Source organism: Wickerhamomyces anomalus, assembly GCF_001661255.1.
Source record: "Wickerhamomyces anomalus NRRL Y-366-8 unplaced genomic scaffold WICANscaffold_4, whole genome shotgun sequence".
Taxonomy (NCBI): Eukaryota; Fungi; Ascomycota; class Saccharomycetes; order Phaffomycetales; family Wickerhamomycetaceae; genus Hansenula; species Hansenula anomala.
The window spans coordinates 987,384-1,006,694 of NW_017567113.1; the positions used below are offsets into that span (position 1 = coordinate 987,384).

Here is a 19,311-nt window from a genome sequence, read left to right on the forward strand (position 1 = left end):
ATTCCACGAATCTTCACGAAAGTTGTCGCGAAGATGCTGTACTTTTAGGTTTTTTGGGGTGCGTCACTCGAGTCCCTTAATGACCTTGTTTATTGCTTGGAGCGAGGGTTTAGGCCTTTAAACTCAGACTTGAAGCCCACTTTTGGATTAAAAATTGAAGCGATAGTCTGAACGAGTATATTTGATTGAATTCTCGGAACAATCAACATTAGATGCTCGCTTTTTCGAGGAAACCCCTTCAAAGTACTCTGGAAATCGTCCAAGAGTCACGTATTCTCCAGGTTTTGGATCGTAATCATGATTGTTTCGTAATGGAGTCATGGGATTGCAAAGGTTTGAAAGGTTGCTTAAATTTAGCATAGCTACACACTTGGATGTTGAAGATCAATGCAAATAATACATATAAAGAGTGTCTATCTAACACAAAGACAACATGTATTTTAGGGTTATTTCTTACCCAAGTTTCCCCATGATGATCCATCGAATGGCTGCTAAATTCCGAACCATTATTATTTTGACAGAGTGTCACGCACAAAACTTTATTAGATCAAGTTTAGGTACTTTATTATCTACCCCAGACTCCAAATGCACAACAGAGTTAATCTTTGCGACTCATTTTTAACAAGATGATTCAAAGCGATATTGTAGCAGCAAAATATTTTATGGAAACCAGCCAATTAAAACACCTCGAGGGGTAAAGTCCATGGAATAACCAACCATATAAGTCTTTATTTCTTGACCACAACTATCTTCAATCAAGACCTGAATATTCGAATGACACCAAAAAAGCGGACCTAGTTCTATCACTCCATTTGTATCGATCCACCAAACTATGAACAAGGTCTTTTAGTGCATCAAGAAAAGATCCCACCATCAAGCTCCACCCATTTTTCCCAACACTTCATCACTTATGCTTCAATCCATCAACTATATATAGTTGGCTTAATCCCTCTTCTTCAAGACTCTCGTATATGTATTGTAAATCATCACACAACACAATCCTCATTATTATTATTACAAATCCTTAACATCAACATCCACTACAATGCCTTCTGAGTTTGTTGAAGACGTTCAAAAACCTGAACACGTCGTCCAAGTGACTGATAGCTTAACCAAAAAGTTATCTGATAATTCTCTTGAATTCTCAGACAATCAAATTGATGATTACCTTGCCAAGTTCTTGGATATCTCAAACAATGCTCAAGGTAATGAACACTCTGAAAAAGTGATGTCTTTGAAAGAAGGTTTGAAAACTTTCCCAAAAGCTGCAGCTTGGTCTTTTGTTTTATCAAGTTCAATTATCATGGAAGGTTATGATACCAATTTATTGAATTCTTTCTATGCTTTCCCAGCCTTCAACAAGAAATATGGTGAATATTATGAGCATCTTGGTGAATGGCAAATTCCAGCTAAATGGCAAACTTCATTATCCATGGCTGTCAATGTTGGTGAAATTGTTGGTTTATTTGCAGCTGGTATTATTGCTGACAGAGTTGGTTACAGAAAAACTTTGATTTCAGCTTTGACAATTGTTGCTGCCTTCATTTTCATTGTGTTCTTCTCTATTAATGTTGAAATGTTATTAGCAGGTGAAATCTTGTTAGGTCTTGGTTGGGGTATGTTGCAAACTTTGGTTGTTACTTATGCAACTGATGTTTGTCCTTTGGTTTTAAGAGTTTACTTGACAACTTATGTTAATGCTTGTTGGGTTATTGGTCAATTGATTTCTTCTGGTATCTTACGTGGTGTTTTAGAATCCACAGATCCTCATGCCTACCGTATTCCTTTTGCTATTCAATGGGTTTGGCCTGTTCCTATCATGATTGGTATCTATTTAGCTCCTGAATCTCCATGGTGGTTAACAAGAAAGGGTAAAGCAGCCGAAGCAAAAAAGAACATCAAAAGATTATTGTCTGTTAATGAACACACTCCTGATATTGATGTTTTAGCCGATGCCATGTTCAACAAAATGCAATTGACCATCAAAGAAGAAGAGCAAATCACCGCCGGTGTTACTTATGCTGATTGTTTCAGAGGTGGTAACTTTAGAAGAACAAGAATTGCAGCTATGATTTGGTTATTCCAAAATATCACTGGTTCAGCATTTATGGGTTATTCAACTTATTTCTATAAACAAGCTGGTTTAGCTGAATCAATGTCTTTCACCTTCTCCATTATTCAATATGTCTTGGGTTTGATTGGTACCTTAGGTTCTTGGTTCTTGTCACAAAAAGTGGGCCGTTTCACTATCTTCTTTGGTGGTTTAGTTGCTCAATGTATTGTTTTGATCATCACCGGTGCATTAGGTTTTGCAAATTCAACTGGTGCTTCTTGGGCCATTGGTTCCTTATTATTGATTTTTACCTTCATCTATGATTTAACAGTTGGTCCAATCACTTATTGTGCAGTTGCAGAAATCCCATCTGTCAGACTAAGACAAAAAACTGTCATTATTGCAAGAAATGTTTACAACATTGCTGGTATTGTTATTGCAGTTATCACCCCATACATGTTAAACCCAACTGCTTGGAATTGGAAAGCTAAAACTGGTTTATTCTGGGCTGGTTTTGCATTAATTGCTTGTATTTGGACTTGGTTTGAATTCCCAGAAACAAAAGGTAGAACATATGCCGAATTGGACACTTTATTCCGTGATGGTGTTTCTGCAAGAAAGTTCAAATATACTGAAGTTCAATCTTTCAACACCCAAGAAATGATTGAAAAATTAGGTGAAGATGGTATCAAAGATATTGTTGAAGCTGATCAAGTTGAAAAGGCTGTTAAAGTCTAAATTAATGAGGTTAACGATTCCGACGTTCAATTTAACAGATGTTTCTTGAGTTTAATTGACAGTTTATTTTTTATTTTTAATTTTTAACAAACTGCTAGATGCAGTCTATTTTATAGTTCAAGTTCCTTAATAAAATTATTTGCAATGTGAAAACTTCGGTAGAATGAACTTTAAAAGCTTTAGTGTTTCCATCCACTAAATGAAGATAGTCTCAAATCACCAAACAAAAAACCCTATCCAAATAACAAAGCTAAGCACACGGGTGCCATAGAAGTAGAAGCTGGGATCATGATAGAGATCAACATTTTATCCTAGCATAACCGCCCACAAACTTGTTCAAAAAAGGCCCTATTATCAACGCCTAACGCTCAATTCAAAACGCTGAGTTCACATCTGGTTGACCAAGTCCCAAAATACGCCAGCTTGAACAATAGCCTTTCGCCTATTTCAAATTAATGAGTTGCATATGGCCAATGTCAATTGCCCTGTTCAATTGTGTTGAAATTAAATGGAAGAGAACAGCTTCAACTGTTTTTTTTCTCGTAGGCTATTTTTTCGTTATGGACAGCAAATATTTCGCGAAAACACATCACCGCTAATATCCGTCAAGGTTGTAACTTGTCACATAACCATTCTTTCGAGCTCTTATTATCTTTCTGCATTTCGTAAATTTAACAAATCAAGATTGATATTCATCGCTGGTTGTAGTGCAAAATGGATTTGAGCAGTAGCTAACAAAGATTGAAAAACAATTCGATTCACCTATACTTATATCGTTCATCAATAACGAATAACGTCGACTGCCCCAAAACCCTCACAAGCTTGCAGTATGAACATGGTTATACTCAGAACTGAAAAGAAGTCGTAACAGACTTATAAAATATGGTTCCAAAGACATAGCCCTCAATTGACACTGTGCCCTCATGAATTCCATACCCTGTTGAAAGCTACGGTATATGAAATATGCTATAAAAATACGTCTGATGCATCCTCTAGTTAAAACTGTACTTTCAAACTACAAAGAGAAGGCCAAATCGCGGGAGATCACTGACCTCTAACGTTTTAGCTCCAAATACAGAATGATTTTTTAAAGTGAGTGAGTTGGGTTGGGTTACTTAGCCTTCAGCCTCTACAACTTGGCGTCAAGATGTGAATACGTATTTTGGCGATAGTTTGAGCGATTGTAAAGCCAATGAACCAGCTGAAAAACAAAATTTTGTAAATTGATTAATGTTATCCAGTATACACGTCTCATAATTGAGCGAAGCAATCTTTGTGATTCAAACTCTCTTTTTGGTGGGTTGAAAACTATCTGACCATCATTAAATGGAAAGGGTTTAGCCTCCACCCATTTTTTATTTTTTTGGAGCGTTAGCCTTCAAAATACTTTTCTAAGCGCAATCCTTCTATATCAATCAATGAGCTGGTAGCTCAACATTTGAAAGTGTACAAAGCATCTTGAGCCAAAGTTTTAGACCTAACGATAATTCTAGCGATTTTCATATTCGAAATGATTTTCGAAAACATAAACCAAGAAGAGTTTGATGCATCGAGTTTGGGGTTGAAGTTTAAGCCAGTGATGATTGAAGATCTTGGTTTAATGTAAGATTTGGTCTGGGGTCTGGGGTTGAGAAAACACAGGTGTATCTACTATTATTCAATATCAAGCACAACTCACACCGTTTGCTAGATAATGTATACTGTACAAGTGTCTCTTACTGAGCTCTCATCTATGTTATCGATTAGACAATGTCATATTCTAGAACTTGAGTTAAACTGGTAGTAATGTGTAGGATATGGACCCACAAATCATCTCAAAACTAACCAAGAAAGAATGCCAATACTAGTGATGTTTTATCGGATTAAAAGTTATAAACCTCGTGTAAGTCTCTGTGCTCCACATTTCATGTACCTCGCCAACAAGACCAATTGATTCATCTGACTATTCTTTCCTAAACATGTAGTCTCCAATTCATTTGATCATCGACAAAAACAAGACCTCTTGTTTGAAATCAAAACATATAAATTGCGCATAACATCCTGTTGAAGACCCTAACCATACTCCGATCAAATCAACAGAGACTTCAATCAACAATCATGAGTGCAACTGAATTTGTTGAAGACGTCAAAGAACCAGAAAAGACACAAATCCAAGTAGAACCATTACAGAAAAAATTATCGGACAACTCAGGTGGTTTCACTGATAATCAAATTGATGAATATTTGGCTAAATTTTTGGATATTTCAAACAATGCCCAAGGTAATGAAAGTGCAGAAAAGAAGATGTCATTGAAAGAAGGTCTAAAAACTTTCCCAAAAGCTGCAATGTGGTCCTTTGTCTTATCAAGTTCAATTATCATGGAAGGTTATGACACCAATTTATTGAATTCATTTTATGCATTTCCAGCTTTCAACAGGAAATATGGTGAATATTTTGAAGAACTTGGTAGATGGGAAATCCCTGCCAAATGGCAAACTTCATTATCAATGGCTGTTTATGTTGGTGAGGTTCTTGGTTTATTCTTTGCTGGTGTTGTCGCTGATAGATATGGTTACCGGAAAACTTTGATTGGTGCATTGGGTACTATCATGGGATTCATCTTTATTGTTTTCTTTTCCATCAATGTTGAAATGTTGTTAGCAGGTGAAATTCTTTTGGGTTTCTGTTGGGGTATGTTACAAACGTTGGTGATAACCTATGCGACTGATGTTTGTCCATTGGTTTTGAGAGTTTATTTGACAACTTATATCAATGCTTGTTGGGTTATTGGTCAATTGATTTCCTCTTGTATTTTGCGTGGTGTTTTGGAATCTAAAGATCCACATTCTTATAGAATTCCATTTGCAATCCAATGGGTTTGGCCAATTCCTATCATGATTGGTATCTATTTAGCACCAGAATCACCATGGTGGTTGACAAGAAATAATAAAGCAGCTGAAGCCAAAAAGAATATCAAACGTTTGATCACTGTTAATGAAAATTCACCAGATCCAGATGTGTTAGCAAATGCAATGTTCAATAAGATGCAATTGACAATCAAAGAAGAAGAAGCCTCAACATCTGGTGTTAGTTATCTTGATTGTTTCAGAGGTGATAACTTTAGAAGAACAAGAATTGCCTCTATTATTTGGTTACTTCAAAATATTACTGGTTCAGCATTCATGGGTTACTCAACTTATTTCTATAAGCAAGCTGGTTTAGCGGAATCAATGTCTTTCACCTTCTCAATTATTCAATATGTTTTGGGATTACTTGGAACTATTGGATCTTGGTTCTTATCACAAAAACTTGGTCGTTTCACCATTTTCTTTTGTGGATTGATTGGTCAATTTTCAGTTTTAATAATCACTGGTGGGTTAGGTTTTACTTCTTCAAGTGGTGCATCTTGGGCTATTGGATCATTACTATTGATATTCACATTCATTTATGATTTTACTGTTGGACCAATCACTTATTGTGCTGTTGCAGAAATGCCATCAGTGAGACTGAGACAAAAGACAGTCATTATTGCAAGAAATGTGTATAATATTGCTGGTATAATCACTGGTATCATCACACCTTATATGTTGAATCCAACTGCATGGGATTGGAAAGCTAAAGCAGGTTTATTGTGGGCAGGTTTCAGTTTTGTTGGTATAATTTGGTGTTGGTTTGAATTCCCAGAAACAAAAGGAAGAACATTTGCTGAGTTGGATGTATTATTCCGTGATGGTGTCTCATCTAGAAAGTTCAAGCATACTGAAGTTGAGTTATTCAATACTGAAGAAATGATTCAAAAGATTGGTGAAGAAGAAATCAAAAAAATTGTTGAGGCTGATCAAGTTGAAAAACCTGAGAAGGTCTGATAACAGGAACTTGATATAGTACACCTGTATGCTATTCACTACTCTTGACTCTGAATGTACCTGTTGAATATGTTTAACCAGTTATTTTGTATTTTTGCACTCTTTTTGTAGAAGCCAGACTTATCCAAATCAAAATTTTTGATGAAGTTAGTCTCAAACTCAGTCTAGGATAGAAGCTCAGTCTAATAAACATAGACTTCAGGACCTTTTGTAGCAGATCAGACCTTGAAAAGGACCTAGCAATATTCACCCGTATAACTGCCAAAAAAGTGATGAACTCATTTTTTCTTGAGCCAACTACTACGTTAATGATCGAACATGAAAGCGATATTCGTTGAACACTTGGAGACTTTTGCATATGAAAACCAACAAAATGAAATATGTACCACTCTGTCGACATGGCTAAGATTGCGAGCGACTAATAGCCTACTAACAATAGCTAGATTGTGTACTGAAGTACTCATGTGGCCTACTAATTTTGTTATCCCTACTCGTCCTCGCTGGTCATGGATTTTGTTCCTTTTTGATCTATTTTAACCTTTCAGACGAATCTTCCAGATATCCAGATCTCTTTCGTCTCTCGTCTGTATGATTAATTGAGAAACATTTCAGGAAAATTTGACGGATCATCAAAAAAACAGTCGACGCGTATAACCATAACGCATGAAATATGTGAAAGAAGTGTCAAATCCTGAATATGGAGAACCTAAGGTAGATTTTTCAACAAGAAGGAATGTTAAGCGAGATTTGATGGTACCAACACCAACCACCATACATACAGGCCACTGCTCTAAACAATACCCTTCTATGCATAATATAGTGAGATTTCCCCAACTTTATTCAGATTCAAGCCAAACACCGTAAACAAATGAATCATGATTCACGATGCGATTTTATATGCCAGATCTTCATTCGTTTCATCGTTAATACATAAAACGTTGTCAACTTGCAGTGGTTTAGCCTACAATGATCTAGCATGATGTTGGATTTAAGGTTGCACATCTGAATTAGGTTCGGATTTGGAAAAACGTCTTTTTAGCGCCAAAAACAGAGTAGCCCAAGACCCAAAGGCTTGTAATTATGTATACCTTTGTGCTACAAAGTCAGCAAATACACACATTCCCTTCTCCACAGCTTTTGTTGGGTGTAGTTGTATTTATCCTATTAGATTAAATATTCACACGAAAAGCCAAGTTCAACTCTTTTTTGATCAACAGAGAAATTTATACGAGCTCGTCACAAGATTCAACAACGTAGTTCATAATGAAACTGTCAATCTGGTTGAAATTCAGATCCAACTTGAAATTATCAACTACAAAATATGAAATGTAGTAGATTTGGACTATATAGTCATTCCATTAATACACTGTGGTACATATGAGCGCCGCAATATTCGCTCTCTTCAAAAACTAAAACTATAGACACCAAAATTTTCCAACAATAGATGAAACAGTGCTTTTTTGTTCGGCTCTCCAGCCCTAAAAAAAATTTCCCACTGAAGTATATAACCGTCAACTTGTACCTTTCAATATTGCTAATTTTTTAATTAGACTGCCCATTCATCATAGCTTTTCAAAAGAAGACAACCAATATTTAATCATTCAAACTATTGAAAATGAATTTCACTCACGACTTTGTTGAGCTGGATAACAAAAAAGATGAATTAATCACACAAATAACTGAAGAACCTATTGTAAACAAACAAACAAGTGGCAGTACATCTGGTGGATATACTGATAATCAAATTGATGAATATTTGTCTAGATTTTTAGATATATCATCCAACGCCCAAGGAAATGAACATTCAGAGAAACAAATGTCATTAAAAGATGGTATAAAAACTTTTCCAAAAGCTGCAGCTTGGTCATTTGTTCTTTCCAGTTCAATTATCATGGAAGGATATGACACCAATCTGTTGAATTCATTCTATGCGCTTGATGGTTTCAATAGAAAGTATGGCCAATACTATGAAAGTATAGGTAAATGGCAAATTCCAGCAAAATGGCAAACTTCATTATCAATGGCGGTCTTTGTTGGTGAAATCTTTGGTCTATTCATTGCTGGTATTGTTGCTGATAAAATTGGATATAGGAAAACCTTGATCTCTGCATTGAGTGTGGTGACTGCTTTCATCTTCATTGTTTTCTTTTCAATCAATGTCCAAATGCTTTTAGCTGGTGAAATATTACTTGGTGTTGGCTGGGGTATGTTGCAAACTCTTGTGGTGACTTATGCAACTGATGTTTGCCCTTTGGTTTTAAGAGTCTATTTGACAACTTATGTTAATGCTTGTTGGGTCATTGGTCAATTGATATCATCTGGTATTTTGCGTGGTATTGTCTCTTCAAGTGATCCACATGCTTATAGAATTCCATTTGGTATTCAATGGGTTTGGCCGATTCCAATATCTATCGGCATTTATCTTGCTCCAGAGTCTCCTTGGTGGCTAACAAGAAAAGGCAAAGCAGCTGAAGCCAAAAGAAACATCAAACGATTATTAACAGCTAATTCAAAGACACCTGATTTGGACCTTTTAGCAGATGCCATGTTTAACAAAATGCAACTGACCATTAAAGAAGAAGAAACAATGACAGCAGGCGTTAGTTACATTGATTGCTTTAGAGGTGAAAATTTCAGAAGAACAAGGATAGCAGCTTTAATATGGCTTTGCCAAAACATAACAGGTTCAGCATTCATGGGTTATTCAACCTATTTCTATGAACAAGCTGGATTACCAGATACCATGTCTTTCACATTTTCAATTATTCAATATGTTTTAGGGTTGATTGGTACTCTAGGTTCTTGGTTCTTATCACAAAAATTGGGGAGATTCAGTATATTCTTTGGTGGATTAGTTTGCCAATGTATTGTTTTGATAGTTACTGGAGCTATTGGATTTTCAAATTCAGAAGGAGCTTCTTGGGCAGCAGGTTCGTTGTTGTTGGTGTTTACTTTCATCTATGACTTGACTGTGGGACCAATTACTTTTTGTGCTGTTGCAGAAATGCCATCTGTGAGATTGAGACAAAAGACCGTCATCATCGCAAGAAATGTGTATAATATTGCTGGTATTGTTACTCAAATTGTTACGCCATATATGTTGAATCCAACTGCATGGAACTGGAGGGCAAAGACTGGGTTGTTATGGGCTGCTTTTGCCTTGGGAGCGGCAATTTGGACTTGGTTTGAATTTCCAGAAACAAAAGGTAGAACATATGCTGAATTGGATGTTTTATTCCATGATGGTGTACCAGCAAGAAAGTTCAAATACACTGAAGTTGAATCCTTCAACACTCAGGAGATGATTGATAAAATTGGTGAAAATGGTATCCGAAAAATTGTCGACGCCGCCGGGGTGGAAAAAGCCCATGAAGTTGAGAAAGCCTGAAGATATATAGTTCACTTGGAACAAGAAAGCTCAATCATGATTATACCCACAAAACTAATGCTTCTAACGAATTAAATTTTTGATGTTGAGAAAATTCTGTAGATTCGAGGATTACAGCACAAAATGAATTCGCGGAGCAATAAGCACCGTGTTAATAGGCGCTTTCTTTGTTATGATCAATTTGCACAGAAAATTGGCTTTAAAACTCAGTAAAAACCAATCCTGATAGCTTCTTGAAGAAGTTGAAAGTATATTTTGAAGCCCATTATCTTGTATTCAATCTCAGTTTGTAGGACCGATTGGTCTATATTAACTTCGCGGGTCCCAAAACAGCATATCGCAGATAGGCTACTAAAAGATACGAAATTAAAAATCATTTAACATTTATAGAACGAAAGCAAATCATTATCAGCTGGAGATCTATTTAACCAAGTAGATTCTACCTTCATAAGGAGTCAAAACATCTTCTTTGATATCATCAACATTTGAGTTGACCAATTGGAAATCACCTTCAATCAAAGGTTTGAATTCAACATCTTCATTGGCGAAATTCAAAACAACATAAGCTTTTTGTTCAGGTGAGGTCTTGGTGTATGTGAATAGTTTTTCATTTTCATAATCTAGAACTTCATAATCACCATGAATCAATACATCCTTGTAAAATTGTCTTAATTTGATTGATTTTTGCCAGAATGATAAAACAGAGTTTGGATCACCAGTTTGAGCTTTAACATTGATTTCTGGATAGTTATCATTAACACGACTCCATGGAGTACCAGTTGTGAAGCCACCATTTGGAGAATCATCCCATTGAACTGGTGATCTTGCATGATCTCTAGCCAACAAGTTGATTAGGTCTAATAATTCATCAGCTTTCTTATCATCATTTGGATATTTCTTTTTGAAATCAGCCCAATAGTTGATTGTGTTGATATCTTTATATTCACTAATATCCCAAGATCTTGGAACATTAGTCATACCAATTTCTTGACCTTGGTAAATAAATAATGTACCAGTCAAACTGGTTTGTAATAAAGTTAATAATTTAGCTGATTTGTTTAATAATTGTTTGTTGGAAGTGTTACCAAATCTAGTAACTGAACGAGGTTGATCATGGTTTTCAATAAAGACAGTAGACCATGCATCTGTACCTTTGATAAAATCACATTGAACTGTAACTGCATCCTTGAAATCTTTCAAGCTGAAACCTTCATAACGGAATCTATCAGATTTATTTGAACCAACGTCAACAACATCAAATAAGAAAATCATATTCAACTCTTTTTCTTTAGCAGAAACATATTTCAAGGCATCTTCTCTTGAACAATGACCAACTTCACCAACAGTCATAACATCATAGTTTGAGGTAACTTTTGAAAACATTTCCTTGTGAAATTCATGGACTCTTGGACCATTAACATGATATTCACCACATGGTTGCCATTCTGTATCTGGGAAAACAATTGGAGCATCTTCGAATTTTTGATTTTTGGAGTACATGGAAGCAACATCGATTCTGAAACCATCAATACCCTTTTTGAACCAAAATTCTAAAGCTGATTTGTAAATGGCATTTCTAGTAACCTCATTTTCCCAATTCAAATCTGGTTGTGATTTAGCAAATAAACACAAATAATATTCATCAGTGACTTCATCATATTCCCAAGCCGAACCAGAAAAATATGAAACCCAGTTATTTGGAGGATGTCTATTACCTTGTTCATCATATTTTGGTTTTCTCCAGATGTACCAATCCCTTTTAGCATTATCTTTTGAAGATCTTGATTCTTTAAACCAAGCATGCTCTGAAGAAGTGTGATTAACAACCAAATCCAAAATCAATTTCAAGCCACGCTTATGAACTTCATCAATCAATTGATTCATATCATCCATAGTACCATACTTGTGATAAATGGCTTCATAATTTGCGATATCATAACCCATATCATCTTGTGGAGAATCATAATGAGGTGATAACCAAATGACTGAAGCACCCAAATTTTTGATGTGATCTAAAGTAGAGATAATACCTGGGATATCACCAACACCATCTCCATTTGAATCTTTATATGAAGCTGGCCAAATTTGATAAATAGTGGAATCTTTCCACCATGGATAAGTTGCGATTGTCATAATGTATAAGTTTAGTGTTCTATTTGATGACAGGTGCCTTTATTGTTCAATGTGAATGGGAATGAGGTTATGCCTTTCCCTTTATATATGGTGTTGATTCGGATCTATTCTTTGGTCATTTTTCGTAACGATTCTTGATGAGTTCCAGGATACCACAGAATGTGGATCTTCCCGATGATGTTGTTGCGGGTGTGCCCAATAATAGAGGAGCATTTGTACTGTATGCACTTTTTGTTCTTGTTTCTTCTTGCTGGCTGTCTTAAATCTCAGAATCTGGGGTCAAAAACAATAAACTTTGCGAGTATTAATCCGATAGGGGACATCACTTTCAGGGTATTCTCAACATCCCCAGATTTTCAACCTGAATGAATGGTGCTCAGTGAAGAATCTTCAGTAAAGAGGATTAATTTTGAATACATGATACCACTATCACTGTGTAGCTATAGAGTTCATGATCCTAACAAAGCAATATCCATTTTGTGCTCTTTTGTTTGGATCCCAAAACCTCACCGACGAAGATTCCACAAAAACACAGATTCAATTCGCGGCTCGCGAATATTTTTGAGCGTCGCCCTGGTACTTTCTTCAAACATTAGCCTTTAGGTACGCTCCTTTGAACAACAATACAACACAGCACGATGAAAGTGATGCTAATAACCCTTGGTGATTAACTGATCAGATCAATGACTAGAGATAAGAAATAAGGGATCAAGAGATCTTTGAACAATCCTGAAGTATAGCATCATGGAAAGCTACAACTACAAGATAAGTCTATGGACAATCCAACATTCAACTTAGATATTGAAAGATCCAAGCCCGAGATACCAGGCATGAACCCAAGCTACATTTACTTTATTCATACGTGCCACTTGCTTCCCAACTTTCAACCGATATATGTTGATGGAGTGTCCAATCAACGGAAAAACCTCAAGATTTTAGGCTAAAAAATATCACATTCACTTTAGCGGCTAGCCTCTAGTGACCCAATTGTACACAAGCACATCCCGCACTCCTCAATTACCTCTCTATTGTTAAGAACTGGGTAGTGGGTTGCTTGTGCTTTTCCAAATAGGCTCTTTTTTCAGGTGCTCGCAATTGTTGATGTTGATGATGGTAACAGAGGTTGATCATTAACATTTCACGCGAGAATCTCAAGACTCTTTAGGATGAGTGACCATGGGATAGTTAATATCAAGTAACAGATCTAGTTAGTTACAATTACAGCATTCAGAAGTGCTTGCGAGTCGTGACGTAGGTTTCTTGGACCAACGCGGAATTATAGATGTCTAGCTATCAATTATCAACCAGCCGCAATATTTGACCAAAGAGCTGATAGGAACCTGACTAGTATCAAAACTTAAGAACTATTGAGTTGGCAACATATTAATAAATTATAATTATAGCCTGAGCTAGCCTTATATCTGAGTAATTACCACTGGCGCCTAGTCACGAGCTATTCAGATAACGAGAGTTGATAGTAAACTAATTGACCGTAGCGCTTGGGCTACCCAATCTAAAATCTCGTAGATTTGCTCAACTAATTTGTGGTTACAATATGGATTAGATCGGAAACGCATGCTTTTGGGGAAATACAATTCTGCAGCATTCTTCTTGTTGGTTCTGTCCATTTCGTATCACCATTTTCTTGTTTGTAAATTGTATGACAGTGTATCATTTTTTTTGTTGGTTGAGCACGAGTCATACTCGACTATCATGATCTGGGGAAGTGTCTAACAATTCGAGCGAGGATTAATCCGATGATGTAGGCACAAGAAGCTGAAGCTCTTCAACATCAAGATTCAACACCTGATTTCACCTTCATTCCTTATTGCATGAACTAGTAAAGCAAAGAGGCGACAAAAGGCAGAAACCAGAAGCAAAAACTTATACCTATTTAGACTTATTCAAGGCTGCTATTGTCTGTAGTGTCTTATTTGTAAAACAAGATTCAATTGATAAATTTGACAGAAGCTGTGATTTGTTTCTAGTTTCGTGAACGAAATTTACGATGTATGGCTCCGATCATTTCGTTGCGCAAAAATTGAAATGAGCCTGGAGTGCGTCGATGATGAGTTGAGTAGTTGGCAAGGAACATTATGGAAGCATAGACTACACAGCTGGTTCAATAGGCTGATGGCTGAGCGTCCAGCAGACTAGCCAGTATGTTATTCTGTTGATTTCCTCCCAGTTCCGTGATTGTGTACCTAGAATTAATTAACCGGCTATTTTGTTCATGACGTTGTATGTAGCGAGAGTCTTTGCGACAAACAAGTCGTTCTAATCAATAAAACAGGTAATTTGAAAGCCATGAAGTGTTTTTTGGTTGAGTTGCTGGGGCTCAATTAACCAAGATTTTTAGCGAGTATTGAAACTCCACAAGCTGACCTTTGGTAAAAACATTGTGGTTAATTGTATGAACAAGCTCTTCAAGGAACGATTCAAGACTTTTGAAGCTATAGGCTATTCATACAGACAGTCTTTTGAGAAACCTCATACTTTTCAGCCTTTGGTTTCTACCCCGGATGATTCTATGATTGAAAACTCACTGGGTGTGTTTCATCGTAGTCATTTGCGATCTTCTTGTTTTGAATCACACCCCCAGTTTTTATTTACATTTTTGCGCAATTTGTGCAACTTGTGCAATTTTAGGCTCCGTATGCGCTTGGGTTTTCCCGTTTAGGCGCGCCAGACTCCAATTATTTTTTAATGTTGTTCCATCATGTAGATGTTGTAATTGGGAAAAGGCTGCTTCGAAATCTAACCAGAAAAGCGGGACAAGCACCCTCAGAAATGACGCGTCCCAAGTGATATTGCTGATAGCTGGATCACGACGTCTTGGAATATGAGAGCATAGGCGAAGTGAAGTATATAAAGACCATTAGATATCCTCTTTTAAGACGTGTTGTGAAGTTCAGTTTACGAATCATCGATTATACCAAACTACAAATATCAACAACGATGTCTACTGAATACGTGGAGGACGTCAAAAACCCTGATGAAAAACAGGTCAACTTAGCTAAAAAACTATCAAATAACTCTTCTGATATTGGTTACTCTGATAATCAAATTGATGAATATTTGGCAAAGTTTTTAGATATTTCAAATAATGCTCAAGGTAATGAAAGTGCTGAAAAAAGTATGACTTTGAAAGAAGGTTTGAAAACTTTCCCAAAAGCTGCCATGTGGTCTATTGTCCTTTCAAGTTCTATTATCATGGAAGGTTATGACACAAATTTATTAAACTCTTTCTTTGCCCTACCAGGTTTCAATAAAAAATATGGTCAATACTATGAAGATCTTGGTGAATATCAAATGCCAGCTAAATGGCAAACATCATTATCTATGGCAGTGTACTGTGGTGAAGTTATTGGGTTGTTTATTGCCGGTGTTGTTGCTGATAGATTTGGTTTCAGAAAGACTTTGATATCGGCTTTGACTACTATCATAGGGTTTATCTTTATTGTCTTCTTTTCTGTTAATGTTGAAATGCTATTAGCTGGTGAAATTTTGTTAGGTGTGTGCTGGGGTATGCTACAGACATTAGTCATTACTTATGCTACAGATGTTTGTCCCTTAGTGTTGAGAGTTTACTTGACAACTTATGTCAATGCTTGTTGGGTTATTGGTCAATTGATTTCTTCTGGTGTTTTACGTGGTATTGTCTCTTCAAGTGATCCTCATGCTTATAGAATTCCATTTGCAGTCCAATGGGTCTGGCCTCTTCCAATTATAATTGGTATTTACCTTGCTCCAGAATCTCCATGGTGGTTAACAAGAAAGGGTAAAGCAGCTGAAGCCAAAAAGAACATCAAAAGATTATTGACTGTGAATGAACACACTCCTGATGCTGATGTTTTAGCAGATGCCATGTTCAACAAAATGCAATTGACAATCAAGGAGGAAGAATCCATATCTTCTGGTGTTTCCTATGCTGATTGTTTCAAAGGTGATGATTTCAGAAGAACAAGAATTGCAGCTATGATTTGGTTATTCCAAAACATCACTGGTTCAGCATTCATGGGTTATTCAACTTATTTCTATAAACAAGCTGGTTTAGCTGAATCAATGTCTTTCACCTTCTCCATCATTCAATATGTCTTGGGTTTGATTGGTACTTTAGTTTCATGGTCACTTTCTCAAAGATTGGGTCGTTTTACAATTTTCTTTAGTGGGTTATGCACTCAATTTGCTGTCTTGATCATCACTGGTGGTTTAGGTTTTGCTTCTTCAACTGGTGCATCCTGGGCTATTGGGTCACTATTATTAGTGTTTACTTTTGTTTACAACTCAACTGTGGGTCCAATCACTTATTGTGCTGTTGCTGAAATGCCATCTGTTAGATTAAGACAAAAGACCGTCATTATTGCAAGAAATGTTTACAACATTGCAGGTATTATCATTGCAATCATAACACCATATATGTTGAACCCAACTGCTTGGAACTGGAAGGCTAAGACTGGTTTATTCTGGGCTGGTTTCACTTTAGCTGGTATTGTTTGGTGTTGGTTTGAGTTCCCAGAAACAAAAGGTAGAACTTTTGCTGAATTGGATATCTTGTTCCGTGAAGGTGTTTCTGCAAGAAAGTTCAAAGGCCGTGAAGTTCAATCTTTCAATACTCAAGAAATGATTGACAAGATGGGTGAAGATGAAATTAGAAACATTGTTGAAGCAAACAAGAATGAAATATTTGAGAAACCATAGTTTTACTTTATACTTATTTGATGCATTATGAATTTTACGTTATTTACTTTTAGGTCTCTTCTTGTAGTTGATTGCACGGAGACGTGATTTGGGTGACATTGGGTCCGTCTCAACCTTCACCATGTAAGGTACAGAAAATATTAGCGCTTAAAATATCAGCTTTAGCCTATGGTTGGATTACGTTTGATTAGTAACCTCAAGAGCTGGAAATAGTGCATATTTGTGGTCTACAACACGAGCATGAAGACAAGTGTAAAATTCTTTCAAAAGGAAACTATGAGAAACCTATTGAACAAGATAAATTCTACCCTCATAAGCACTCAACACCTTGTCTTTAACATCATCAACATTTGAGGAAACCAAGGTCAGTTCACCTTCAACTTGAGGCTCAAACTCAACAGTTTCATTGGAAAAATTTAAAACAATATAGGCCTTCTTATCACCCGAGGTTTTCAAGTAGCTGAAGATTTTGTCATTAGCATAATCAACTATTTCAAAATCACCAAATACGAAAATATCTTTATGTAGCTGTCTTAATTTCAAAGATTTTTTCCAAAACGAATATACCGAGCTTGGATCATTGACTTGTGATTTCACATTAATGTCCTTATAGTTATCATTCACCCTTGTCCATGGCTCACCAGTTGTAAACCCACCATTTGGAGAATCATCCCATTGAACTGGGGATCTAGCATGGTCTCTTGCTTGTAGAGCAATGACATCGAGCAACTTTTCTGCAGCTTCTTTATCATTTGGATGGTCTTTCTGGAATTGATTCCAATAATTGATTGTATTAATGTCTTTGTATTCACTTATATCCCATGATCTTGGAACATTAGTCATGGCAATTTCTTGACCTTGATAAATGAATAAAGTACCGGTCAATGTGGTTTGTAGTAATGTCAACAGATTGGCAGATTTGAAAGTGAGTAGTTTGTTGGAAGTATTACCGAATCTTGAAACTGAGCGTGGTTGGTCATGATTTTCAATAAAGACAGTCGACCAAGCATCTGTATCTTTTATGAATTCACATTGAGCAGCAACAGCATCTTTGAAATCCTTTAGAGTATAACCCTCATAGCGAAACTTATCAGCTCTATTTGATCCAACGTCAACAACGTCGAATAGGAAAAGCATATTCATCTCTTTTTCTTTAGAACTGACATATCTAACAGCTTCTTCTCTAGTACAGTTACCAACTTCACCAACAGTCATAGCATCATATAAAGAGGTGACTTTTGAAAACATCTCTTTATGGAATTCATGGATTCTAGGACCATTATTCACCTCCTTATGACATGGTTGCCATTCTTGATCTGGGAAAACAATTGGAGCATCTTCAAAGTTTTGATCTTTGGAATATTTACCTGCAGTATCGATTCTAAAACCATCAATACCCTTGTTGAACCAGAATTGCATTGATGTCTTATATAATGCGTTTCTCATTTCCTCATTTTCCCAATTTAAATCAGGTTGTGATTTGGCAAACAAACGTAGATAATATTCACCTGTAGTGTCATCATATTCCCATGCAGAACCAGAGAAATAAGATTTCCAATTAGTTGGTGGGATTCTGTTGCCATTTGAATCATATCTTGGTTTCTTCCAAATGTACCAATCCCTTTTTGGGTTATCCAAAGAAGATCTTGATTCTTTAAACCAAGCGTGCTCTGAGGAAGTGTGGTTAATGACAAGATCAAAGATCAACTTCATACCACGTTTATGAACTTCATCAATCATACGGTCCATATCTTCCATAGTACCATATTTTTCATAAATAGCTTCATAATCTGAAATGTCATAACCCATATCATCTTGAGGAGAGGCATAATGAGGTGATAACCAAACAACATTGGCTCCCAAATCTTTTATATGGTCAAGAGTTGAAATAATACCTGGAATGTCACCCACACCATCACCGTTTGAATCTTTATATGATGCTGGCCAGATTTGGTAGACCACAGAGTCCTTCCACCATGGATAAGTTGAAACTGTCATTGTGTAGCTGGTGGTTGTGAACCATATGTGAATTTGAGGTTCTAAACCAGAGAGGGACAACGTCTATTTATACACCAGCATTCTTGAATTGAATCTCGCAATGTTGAGTGGATTGTAAATCCAAGGACCAATAGTAACAGGCTACAGCTCTCAAGTCTGGGGTATTAGTTTTGGTTGTGGGTTTTGTTTCGCCAGATTTATCGGCGAGATTATTTGAATAATAAAAGCTGTTCAAGAGCTGGAGCCTGGAACCAAACCCGCTGAAAGGCTCCCCATGAGTTTTCTGAAATTTTCAAGCCTGCCGTATTCTTGTCCGCCTAGAGGCTCCGCCTGTGCGGGAACCAATTGCTTTGTTACCCTTTTTTGATCTGCCAATAATTCAAGGGTCTGTAAATTCTGGATTTTAGTGTGACTGGTTTCTCGAGCAATAAATCAAAGTGCTGGACCCTGGTTA

General features: G+C 36.5%; 7 protein-coding genes across 7 annotated transcripts; 4 read left to right on the forward strand and 3 right to left on the reverse strand.

Annotated features, from left to right (window-relative positions):
* Positions 1-61: 61 nt before the first annotated feature.
* WICANDRAFT_93718 (uncharacterized protein) lies at positions 62-762 on the reverse strand. Its single transcript, XM_019186430.1, has 2 exons — positions 401-762; positions 62-369 (listed from the first exon to the last, which is right to left on the reverse strand). The coding sequence occupies exons 1-2, from the start codon at positions 479-481 to the stop codon at positions 148-150; spliced, it is 303 nt and encodes a 100-aa protein (XP_019038201.1). The 5' UTR covers positions 482-762; the 3' UTR covers positions 62-147.
* Positions 763-1,045: 283 nt separating this feature from the next.
* On the forward strand, positions 1,046-3,267 carry WICANDRAFT_55325 (uncharacterized protein; the record flags this gene model as incomplete). Its single annotated transcript, XM_019182758.1, has 1 exon — positions 1,046-3,267. One exon carries the CDS (start codon positions 1,046-1,048, stop codon positions 2,789-2,791), a length of 1,746 nt encoding a protein of 581 aa, XP_019038202.1. The 3' UTR covers positions 2,792-3,267.
* A 1,621-nt stretch (positions 3,268-4,888) lies between these two features.
* Positions 4,889-6,637, forward strand: WICANDRAFT_31902 (uncharacterized protein; the record flags this gene model as incomplete). Its single annotated transcript, XM_019181896.1, has 1 exon — positions 4,889-6,637. One exon carries the CDS (start codon positions 4,889-4,891, stop codon positions 6,635-6,637), a length of 1,749 nt encoding a protein of 582 aa, XP_019038203.1.
* A 1,615-nt stretch (positions 6,638-8,252) lies between these two features.
* Positions 8,253-10,025, forward strand: WICANDRAFT_63498 (uncharacterized protein; the record flags this gene model as incomplete). Its single annotated transcript, XM_019183560.1, has 1 exon — positions 8,253-10,025. The coding sequence occupies one exon, from the start codon at positions 8,253-8,255 to the stop codon at positions 10,023-10,025; it is 1,773 nt and encodes a 590-aa protein (XP_019038204.1).
* A 420-nt stretch (positions 10,026-10,445) lies between these two features.
* Positions 10,446-12,158, reverse strand: AAM2 (glycoside hydrolase family 13 protein; the record flags this gene model as incomplete). Its single annotated transcript, XM_019182015.1, has 1 exon — positions 10,446-12,158. One exon carries the CDS (start codon positions 12,156-12,158, stop codon positions 10,446-10,448), a length of 1,713 nt encoding a protein of 570 aa, XP_019038205.1.
* Positions 12,159-15,116: 2,958 nt separating this feature from the next.
* Positions 15,117-16,859, forward strand: WICANDRAFT_32581 (uncharacterized protein; the record flags this gene model as incomplete). The annotated part of the gene is made up of 1 exon (XM_019181981.1): positions 15,117-16,859. The coding sequence occupies one exon, from the start codon at positions 15,117-15,119 to the stop codon at positions 16,857-16,859; it is 1,743 nt and encodes a 580-aa protein (XP_019038206.1).
* A 285-nt stretch (positions 16,860-17,144) lies between these two features.
* On the reverse strand, positions 17,145-18,857 carry AAM3 (glycoside hydrolase family 13 protein; the record flags this gene model as incomplete). The annotated part of the gene is made up of 1 exon (XM_019182017.1): positions 17,145-18,857. One exon carries the CDS (start codon positions 18,855-18,857, stop codon positions 17,145-17,147), a length of 1,713 nt encoding a protein of 570 aa, XP_019038207.1.
* Positions 18,858-19,311: the final 454 nt, after the last annotated feature.